The sequence below is a fragment of the Leuciscus leuciscus genome (genome assembly GCF_965113295.1).
Source record: "Leuciscus leuciscus genome assembly, chromosome: 2".
NCBI lineage: Eukaryota > Metazoa > Chordata > Actinopteri > Cypriniformes > Leuciscidae > Leuciscus > Leuciscus leuciscus.
The window spans coordinates 23,224,099-23,235,200 of record NC_138726.1 but is presented as its reverse complement, the minus strand read 5'-3'; the positions used below and the strand labels follow the sequence as shown (position 1 = coordinate 23,235,200).

The 11,102-nt window shown below is 37.1% G+C and overlaps 1 protein-coding gene across 1 annotated transcript in view; it reads right to left on the bottom strand.

Moving 5' to 3' along the window:
* Positions 1–247: 247 nt before the first annotated feature.
* Positions 248–11,102, bottom strand: part of rbpjb (recombination signal binding protein for immunoglobulin kappa J region b) — a 56,224-nt gene continuing 45,369 nt past the window's right edge. Inside the window, exons 4-11 of the mRNA XM_082152509.1 lie at positions 10,868–11,033; positions 10,579–10,753; positions 10,236–10,373; positions 8,399–8,511; positions 8,027–8,167; positions 6,377–6,532; positions 6,151–6,254; positions 248–4,902 (exon numbers count right to left, since the gene is read on the bottom strand). Coding sequence (XP_082008635.1) covers positions 4,566–4,902; positions 6,151–6,254; positions 6,377–6,532; positions 8,027–8,167; positions 8,399–8,511; positions 10,236–10,373; positions 10,579–10,753; positions 10,868–11,033 — 1,330 coding nt within the window. The 3' untranslated portion in view covers positions 248–4,565. The remainder of the gene's footprint in view (positions 4,903–6,150; positions 6,255–6,376; positions 6,533–8,026; positions 8,168–8,398; positions 8,512–10,235; positions 10,374–10,578; positions 10,754–10,867; positions 11,034–11,102) is intronic.

Here is an 11,102-nt window from a genome sequence, read left to right as displayed (position 1 = left end):
TTTTCAAAATATCTTTGTGTGCATTTACTTTTTGAATGCGGCATGCCTATCAAAATGGAGTGTTTGAAAGAGAGGGTCAAAAACAGGATAGAAAATAGCTTATTACTTATAAATGAGGATGTTTTTGATGTAAAAAATCTTGATAACATTATTAATAAGTGGACCTCAGAAAACATTATAAAGAAAATGCAGTTCATGACCCTTTCAAGAAGTTGCAGTTGTAAAAAAAATAAAATAAAAAAATAAATGGAAATAAATCTCACTTTTATTTCTAGATTTTTATGCCAATATTGCAGTTTTATTATTTAATGACATATGGAACTGAGCAGGTGCAATATGTACAAAATCAAACATACAGACAAATGAAACAGAACTAATTCTCCTTGTTTCACATTGGGGCACATGATCCTAACATCAGCGGCCCATTAAGGACTGAGATTGCTACCATACTGATACCTCTGAATATTATAACTAGAACAGACCAAGTAGGAAAAAAAAGGGGGGAAAAGACACTGACAAACGGGAAGTGAAAGCGATGAGCTGAACACATAAAGCCTAGCACAGAGCATCAAATTAGGCACAGCGGGATTGCTTTACATGAAAAGTGACTGTAAGCAACTAATCTAGACAAATGTGGTTTTCTCTAAGTGCAAAACCAGAAGAAAGGGTGAATTACCAAACTAAAACTGTCCTAGAGGCATAATAACTTGATACTATGCAGTACAACACTTAACTCTCCCGGTGGCAAAAGAGAAAAAGTTGTGCCCTATTTAAGCCTTTGATTAAATGTTCCACGTCCAAAAGGCAAAGCAAGACAACGTTAGGACTGATGGAGCTCTTTGTATGGAACTAGAGAACCGCTACTGTTTGTATACAGTACATAATCATTTATTCCCATCCTTCTCTCATCTATAACTATTGAGATATCTTTGAAAAGCTGCCTCTGGTGCCATGTTTGAAAAACAGTGCATGAAAATGTAAGTATAAGACATTTGGCATATCACCTATACATTGATCAGAGCTCAGTTTTTGGAAGAGCAAAGTTAATGGAGAATTATAAAACCAACATATAGACATAAATGACACAAACTGACTGACTATAAACATAAAAAATTACTATTTGTTCACTCAGATTTGCAATTAAATGTGTTTTTAAGGCTCGGCGCATGACCTCTACATACATGCCTTGGACAATTACATGAAAAACATGTTTCGAGCTCTTCCATTGATTTATAACTGACAGAAAAATGATATAATGCAAATGTATGGATTTTGTTATCCTCCAATTTTCTGTGCAACTTAAATACACAGCTCAACACGCCAGTTTGAACAAATCCTTCATTCTAAAGCTCAACACCTTCAAAAACTGTAAACAGTAAACAACAGCAAGATTGTCAATTAGTTTGTTCAGAAAGCAACAATGCACTTTACCACCATAACACCACGGTAAAATAGGGGTAGAGCTGAGCAAATCCACAATGTAAACAAAACGTGGAACAGAGGCAGCAATCAGAGTGACGGAGCGGTTCAGAAATGTTCTCATTATAAATGAGTAAATGATGATATATTGTGCTGTGCTAACGAAAACATGATAAAGTCAAACTGAATTTACGGTCGGAATTAATCGCTTTCTTTTGTTTGTGTAGGAACGGTTTCAATGATGCTGTATCATTTCAAGGCGGACTGGTTTAAAGCACTTGTTTTCGTCTTTTTTTGGGTCGTGATCCCATATAAATCAAGGGAAGCATTTGAATAATAATGGGGGGGAAAAACACATTGCTTGAACGGAAGTTCTCACAATGACAATTGAAAAACCATCAAATATGAGAAATTAAATGGACTGCTGGTAAACGTTTAACAAGATATCTGTTAGAAAATGCATCCATGCTTTTGCCCAGTGCCGTCTTCCCCCAAATGAAAGAGTGCGCTTATATGATTCTGAATAGCAAGAACGCGGTAAAATGGAAGAAGACAGTGACGCGAGAATTCTGGGAAACCGAGTGCAAGAGCTTTAGGTTAAACTACCTCATGGAAGATTTTTGCAAAGTGTCCGTCAAGGACAGAATAAAGTCATTTTTAACAAAAAAATACGGGTGATGATGATGATATTGATGAAAAGAAAAATCTAGTGGAGGCAACGAGTGATTTTTTGTTGTTTTTTAACGTTTTTTGTTGTTTTTTTGCAGAAACATTCAAGTTACAGTTTTTCCCGAAATAAACTACATTATAGGCCTACAATGCTGGAGTATTGCCTTATTTGATGGGTCGCCTACTTGTACTATACTACAGATTTTCCAAGTAAGGAAGACAGTGCAGGATCCACGCAAAAGGTGTCTGATTAAATTAGTATGAAGAAGAGAAAGTAGAAGGAGAAGTGTAAAAGAAAGTGAATATGACTCTAGTTGAGCCAGCTGTTCTTCATGACCACATGTGTAGTGGATCAGGCTGGTGAAAAATCAGTGGCTATTTCCACAGACCAAGACACACAAAGTGACCTATACAGTATTGCTGTATGCTTACACATTTGAGACACACACATTTAAAGGCCATTCATGTTTCTAGTCCCATGATGTCCATTTGCTATCCGGACATTAGCATACAAGGTAAGGACAAACTCGGACACTAAACACCCAACCGTTTTGACGGGAAACACCAAGGACATAACTGGGTTAAAAGCCACAGACGCACGAAAAAAAAATGGCTGAATGGTTTCTCTTTTTCGTTCTTTTGTTTTTTTTTCTGTCCTTTTTTTTTTTGTTTTTTTTTACAAATGGATGCATAAAATTCAAAAGTTAAATTACTGTACATAAAAAAGAAAGTCACAAAACACTATTAGTGCTGGTTGATGGGTTCATTACAGCTAGGTGTTTTTTGTTTTTTTGTTTTTTTTGTCATTAATACTAGCCCAGACAGTAACATAGTGTCGGCCCAGATCCGGCCCACATCTGGGCCGCATGGAATCAACGTGTACCAGGATCTGGGCCGACACTATGTTGCTGTCTGGGAGTCTACTAGTTGGTGAGACACCAAGGCCACGATAAACACATCAATGACCAACGGAGTAAAGCTTCCTACTTTTGGTGTGCGAGAGGCCACAATTCTCAACATACTCTTCAAATATTCAAAAAACAGAGACAACAATGCAATATAATATCTTTGGGTATGTTCGTATCTATTACACATTTAGATCTTCTAAATCCAAATGAAAAAATGTAAGTTTAGGGAGTTTAAATATCAAAAATCGCATGTAAAATGTTCAAAATGCAAGGCGTGGTTCCTCGGGTCGCGTTTGTAAACCTCCTTTTGAAGGGGTGAACTAAAGCGGGAACCTTTGTTCCAGTAAGGCCACATCTAATGGTAGAGCACGTCTCCAAATCATCCTTTTTTGAGAGCATTTCAAATTTTAGAAACTGCAAATGGATGTTCAGGAAGACAAAAAACTGGATTTTTTAGAAAGGAAACATTATAAAACGGCACTAAAACTGTAGGAGTCTAAACTCAGGTCAGAACTTGACCGTTACAAATATCCAACTACTATGAACTTTCTGAAATTGATATGTGAGAACCGTATGTGCGCCCTAGAACAAATGAACTACACTATGGCTACCGCATCGAAGAGACGCGTTGCATCCAAAGCCTCTATATTGTGTTTTCTGGTTTATATTCCCAAATAAGACATAGAAAGATGGCATTGTTCCTTTTTGTGAGACCTAGACACATCGATCGATGATGAAATGCTTAAAGGAAGCGTAGCGCATATTGTAATGCAGGCAAGGCAGACGCATTGCTTAAAGCTCTTTTCTTTTTAAAGACTTCATAAAAACGAATGATAAAAAACAGGCCCTCTGAGTTTCTCCCAAATGGAAAATTAAACTAAAACCGTAGGGAAAAGAAAAAGGACGGTATTACAAAATACAAAGTATCAAAAATGAAGGAGTCAAAGCGAACATATGTATATGAAACTATCTATATACAGAAAAACAAAAAATAAAAAGGCGAAGCTCAGAGGGGGAATAGAACCTATTTGGTAACAAAAGCGTACTATAATGTTTGATATAAAAAAGGTATGGAGAAAAAAAAACAAAAAAAAACTGTACCTTTACTAAAGCTTATACAATATCCTTGGTCCATAAAAACTGTCAACTCACAATTTCAATGTGACCCTTTTCCTAAGAGTTTCGACCTCCCAGGTTATGATACATCTCACCCAATAGCACACACGGAGACCGGAAGGAAGAAACATAGGAGACTAAACATGATTTTCAGTCGGCTGATGTATCATTGCTGTGGTCTTGTCTCCATGTCTTCTACACCCGTTGACAGGTGCTGGTGTTTCCTCTCAGGCATTGTCTATTGCTAGCACCAAACCGGCTCCTTGGAGAAAAACCACAAGAGGGCACAGGAGAACCATCTCTCAAATATTTTGTCCTCGCCACAAGTTTAGCCTTTTTTTGCCCGTCCATCCCTTGATTTTGAAATTCAATACGCAGCACTTTTGCAAACAGTTTGTAGTCTTCTGTTTTCACGCATAGCTCGTAGTGAGTTTGTGAGCACTGCTGCGTGTGTTATAACACCACAGCCGCGGCTGCGTTAGAGGACGACGCTGTGACGGCGTTAGACGTGCTGTTGGAGCCGTAGGGTGTCGTTTCCCCGGTCACTCCCGCGATGTTGCCGGTCGTGGAAAGCAAGCTGGTGTTGCCCGTTCGTAGGATGGCGCCGGCCGCGCTGCAGTGAGGACGGGGACCGGGTTCGGGAGTGTATGTGAACGTGAGCGTTGTGGAGTAGATGATGCCGTCGTTTCGGACCAGCGTTACGGGGACCTGCACCGGCTGCCGAACCCACCGCCAGCCCTCGCGGAACGCAGAGATGTCTGGGACGACGCACAGCATGCTCTCCCCGCACCTTCAGGGGAAATATAATGTCTATCAGTCTGTTTTTACAATGTTTGTAATAAAAGTACATCGTTTTCTTTAAATACTACATAAGGATTTAATACAGATTAAACAAAACATGTGGGGTCTGTTCACTTCAAGGCAGAGGCACTTCATTCAACCTACGACCTGTCAAATCTTAACATGTCTTTTACTGTTGCAATAAAACAGGTTTGTAAGGATTTAGGACTCCCTTGTGAAAAAGAAAAAGTGCACTCACTTGTTATGAATGTCCATTTGTAGTGCACTTCAAATCTTAAAAATATTTTTTGGTGACACTTTATTTTACAGTGTTCCTGTTACACATTTTCATGTACTTATTACAGTAATAACAGTAAATCATGTATAATTACAATCAACTAAATCAAACCATAACCCTAATTTTGTTAATTAATATTACTCAGTACTTATTTGTATAAACACTGTATCTGCAGATAATATATTAATGAAATAAAAGTTTAATGACTGTTTCTTAACATACTTAAGTACACTTTTAAAAAGTGCACTTTGTAATAATGTCAAAGTTTGACTTTATTTTAAAGCAATTGGTTATACTTTTCTAAATTGCAATCATAATTACAAATGTGCAATTAATAATATATTCAAATATCAGACACACAAGTCTTGTATGACATTAAAGTATATTTTAGTTTACAATTAATGCTCATGAGTACAATTGGCAGTACATTTTAACCATATTTCAGGCATATGAAATGGCATTTAAAGGTGTAATTAAGTGCATCAAAAAGCATGCAATTAAGTGTCCAAAACATTATATTCAGTTTGCACTTATCACAGTATATACTATTAAAGTATTATTTCTGTAATAAGTACATCTTTTGAAAGTATGCTAACGTGTACTACTTTTTCACAAGTGACACACCGGATGTTAAACTGAAACTTTGAATTAATCCACAGCCGATTTTACATTTTAGTATATTTAGCAATTAATTTGCACACTGATATGGATTTCAAATTTCTCAGATATAATAATGAAGTACAATTATTGAAGTATGTTAAGCCCCTGTGGAGATCTAAATCAAGCTTATAAACAATACAATAAATGTATTGTAAAGAACTTTAGATCCTATTCAGCAAATAAAAATTCCCAGTATAAAATGATCTGCATCTATACAATTATATATAAATGACATTTCAAATCCTCTTGGATTTCTACTCCCTTTTCCTGTATAAATATCTTTTCAAATAAGATCCATACCTGTACATGGTTTCAGCCTCTACGTCACCGAACCACACGCGCAGACTTGGAGTGAAGTTCTGTCCTGTTAGCTCCAGCATCGCTACATCTCCTCCGCCATTTAACTGCTCGAACAAACACACACACACACACACACACTTAGTGTACATACATTATCAACTGCAGGCAGAGACTTGTGAGTGTACAACGCCAGTAAGAGATGCAAGCTTCTGTGTGTATGGGTTACCTGTAAGCTCTCGACCACAGGCACAGGTGTGACGGGGGTGTGTACAGGGCCCATGCCCTCATAGAACGTGTATTCTGCTTTATCAGTGCTGATGATTGTCCAGGAGGCACCATCATTTATCATCTCTTTATTTGGTTCCTTTGGGCATGGAGTAGCCTACACACATACACACAAAAAACACACATAAATACAGGGAACTCAAAAATAGCATAAAAAAAAGGATAAAACACAATCAAATGGCCATTATCGCAAAATAAAAACCAACAATCAGGATACTTCTATCACCCTGAGAGGATTTATTTTGTGATAATGACCGAATTACTTCATCCCGCCTATTAGATGGCTATCTAAATAAATAAATAAATACATGGATGTGATATTGCTCAAATTATTTTATTAACTTAAGTTACACAAAAATAATGCTTCCACTATGAAAATATTAAATCCATAAATTATTTTTAACCTGTCATCAATTTGATGTTTTATGGACTTGACTAGTTCGCTAACATTTACATCATTTATCATGTATCATCAAAATTAATTTAGTTAAATTTAAATAAATAAATACATTTAAATAAATTCATCAAAAGTGATAGTAAAGACATTTATAATATCACAAACGATTTTTATTTCAAATACATGCTGTTCTTTTGAACTTTCTTTTCATGAAAGAATACTGGAAAATTGATCAGTTTCCAGAAAAATATTAAGCAGTACAGCTGTTTTCAACATTGCTAATATTAGTAATAAGAAATGTTTATTGACCACCAAATCATCATATTGGAATGATTTCTGAAGGATCATGTGACACTGAAGACTGGAGTAATGATGCTGAAAATTCAGCTTTGCCATCACAGGAATAAATTACATTTTAAAATATATTAAAATAAAAACTGTTATTTTAAATTGTAGTAATAAAAATAAAAAATAAAAAAATAAATGCAGAGTTGGTGAGCAAAAGTACGGATCCCCTAAACCTAAAGGGACATGGTGATGGAAAAAAAAAATCTTATGGGAGGAAAAATTAAGTCTCAATGCTTTTGCGTTCGCTGGCAAATATTTTGCGTTCCCCCAAGAAACTTTGCGTTCGCTTGCAACACATTTGCATTCCCTCGCAAAACTTTTGCGTTCGCTCACAAAGAAAAGTCGCAGCAAAGTTTCTCGGGGGAACGCAGAAAGTTTGCAAGCAAATGCAAAAGCATTGACATATAATTTTTCCTCTCATCTCAGATTTTTTTCCATCACCGTGTCCCTTTAGGGGCTCCGTACGTAAGAGACTTTCAAAAACACACACACACAAAATCTTACCAATTCTAAACCTCTCTGAATGGTAGTGTACATTAAAAAAGTTGCAAGGAGGTGTCATTTGTGTTGGAATGAAAAAAGAGAGACCCCGGAGAGAAACAAAACCGAAAATACTAATATATAGTTTGGAGGTCATTATAAAAAAAATATTGACTGCTCACAGCTTCCAATTCACTTTTCATTTAAGAAAAACATCAGGTCTTGTATACATATACGTGATTTTAGATGGATACATATTTCCAACAAAATCAAACTGCATCTCTGCATCAATGAAGTCATCATTATCAGCATATTGAACCAACGGTAAGAAATGCATTTACTCTAAGTTTCCAGTGAGCTACTCACTTGAAATTGGATGATCCTCTCTTGAGAAAGGCACAGGTACATCCTCTCCGTATCCTTCAGGAAAAAGGCACACTTATGCAGCTGGGAGACGGGGTCATCTGCATCCAGCAAGGCGGTCTGCTTGTCCACTTTACGGATGATCTGTGTGTGTGGGGAGAAGGAAAGGAAGATGGTAAGAGTATCAGCAGAAGTATCATATAAACATTAGGACGTCAGCATTGTATTCTCTGCAGTGACTGATTGTGACCCCTAAAGATTTATAAACTGACTGTTAATTATACATACTGTCAGCAAATAGAAACAAAACAGAGGATAATAGAGAGAAATGATAACATGATGAAAATCGTCAGATGAATAGAGACAGATTCTTACCAGTCTAGGAAGAGCCATGCCAGTCACAGAGCACACGAGTTTGACAGTTTGGCCGTAGTGAATGTAGCCGTCTCGCACAGTGAACTCCTCTCCCTCCGACTCTTCATCATCCACTGAAGTATAATAAAAGAAGACTAAGCATATCCTCTGATCATACCTTCCATTATGGTTGTCAAAACACAGAAAGTTCAGTGTCAATGGCATGTATGTTTTACCATTACACACAAATAGTTACGGTCAGTAATAAAGGAAAAAGAAATGACTCAAAAACACTGAGGAGTTTTATCTTTCTTTCTTTCTTGTCTATTTAATTTACATCAATGACATAATAGACAGTAATGGGTCTATTGGACTGCATTTACAGTGTAAGGCTTGATGCACAACAATGGCAATAGTTTTCTCCAAATGACAAGCTCCAACATGATTGGCTGGCTTTATGGAATTCAAAATTGGAGTTATTCAGTCTGCCAGCAGACAAAATCATGTTCAGCTATTGCTAAAAATGGCTGCTGCTTCTGAGAAAGAACTATTAGCTGGATTTGTAAATGTTTGCGTTTCCCTGTATCAAATCAATAAAAGACCTAGCAAGTTTTTTTTTTAAAGTCCCAGTTAACCAGAAGTTGCAACCGACTCTACTTCAGTGCTGTGACGTATTTCCAAGTGAAACGGAATATTGAATAGAGGGCCGGGTTTGACTTTAGCGCACCTCCTCTCTCCATCTCTCGCTCATAGCAGACTGATAGTCGGAGGGGAGTGAAGCGTTTTCAACCCAAGCCGTCAAATTGACATGATCAGAGAGGGAAGCCATTTCAGAGTGGAAGCAAAGGTTCGAATTTTGATTAAAGATCATTTTTTTCTGTGTATTAACTTGCACGGATTTACCACAAGACAAGTAATATGCGCTGACAAAGTAAATAGGGTCAATTTTGATTTCATGATGACTTTAAAACACATAGTAGCAGGTAAAGCAAAGCTCTGTAGTCAGTTTTGCTCTCAGGGTTATATTTTGTTGATATTTTATTATATTTCAGGTTAACCTCCTCTCAACATCACAAACACCAAGTAAACTGTGGTTGGTCAGATTTCTAATAAGGCCAAAATAATATTAACAGTGAGTGTAATAGTTTAAAATCTGGAAAACACTTTGTTCTTTGAACTAAAGTACCGCACAAAAGTTTGGAGTCAGTACGTTGCTGTTTTTAAAAAAATGTTATAGGTCTATTCAGCAAGGATGCATTCAATTGAAAAAAAAGTGACAGTAAAGACAAAAAAGACAATGTTACATAAACATTCTATTTCAAATAAATGCTGTTCTTTTGAACTTTCTATTCATCAAAGAATCCTGAAAATAATGTATCAGTTTACACAAAAATATTAAGCAGCACAACTGTTTTCAACATTGATAATAATGAGAAATATTTCTTGAGCAGAAAATCAGCATATTATTAGAATGATTCCAGAAAGAGTAATGATGCTGAAAATGCAGCTTAACCATATCAGGATTAAATTACATTTAAGATAGAAAACAGTAATGTTAAATTGAAAATCATATTTCACAATATACATTTTTTTACTGTCTTTTTGATCAAACAAATGCAGTCTTGGTGAGCATAAGAGACTTCCTTTAAAAATGATCTTACCAATGCCAAACTTTTGAACAGTAGACTAGTGCATATACAAGTTATGAAAGGGATAGTGTCCCTTGAACAGTTCTTGCACAGACTGATGAAAGAAAGTCACATACAGCAAATCTTTCTTTTTGGGTCATCTATTCCTTTAACGATTTGACAATCAACATTACTCCACAGAAGTGTGTGTGAATGTGTGTTCGACTTACAGAGGTGGATGAAGAAGGCTCCCCACTGCTGTGAGCTGGCGTGAAAGTTTCCTCCCTCTACGTGCAGGTAACGCGTGCTGACCGTTTGAGAGCGAAGCCGGTTAAATAACGCCACTTTTGTTCCTGATGCTATACAGACTGCACACAGGAGAGACACATAACTCTGTCAGAACACACCACAGAGACTTAAGAACATGCTGTTTGAATCAATATCTAATTTCCATTTAAAGTTATTACACAACAGGATGTTATTATTCATTCCAGTTATGCTTTATTGTCAAACCGTCTCAAAAGCATTGTAGGTGTTTCCATTGAGCGTGTTATGGACGGTGAATGCACTCACGGTCTGCGTTTTTGAGGGACTGCTTTTTTTTCGAAGGTTTGGAGATGACCTTTATTCTCTTGCTGAGGAAGACGCCGATGTCTGCGCTGTTGCCGTAGAACATCTTTACTGACAGCATGAAGTGCTTCCTTTTGTCGGAGTCGGAGATGTATAATGTTTTGGCTGTGCAATAGTTCTGCAGGGAAAAGGCAAGATTTGCATATTCATGAGAAAAATAATGGTATGCTAATCATGTTGCTTTGGCTCTGTAGTAGCTCTTGCGGTTTGCATCTGTGCATGAGTGTGTTACCTTCCCCTCTAAGTTTAGCTGCTGCATCTCCTGATCGCTGTTGCCGATGCCGATGAAGGCGCAGGGCTGAGACTCCTGCTCCGAGCAGCCGTCTCGCTCCATCTGCTCTCTCTTCTTCTTCCATCCACAGCCCATCAGATACACGCATGGGGGAGGACAGAAAAACCTAGGCAAACACAAAAATTAAGAGTGTTATTGTAAGAGATATTGTAAGATAGAGAAATGTTTGCGGAGA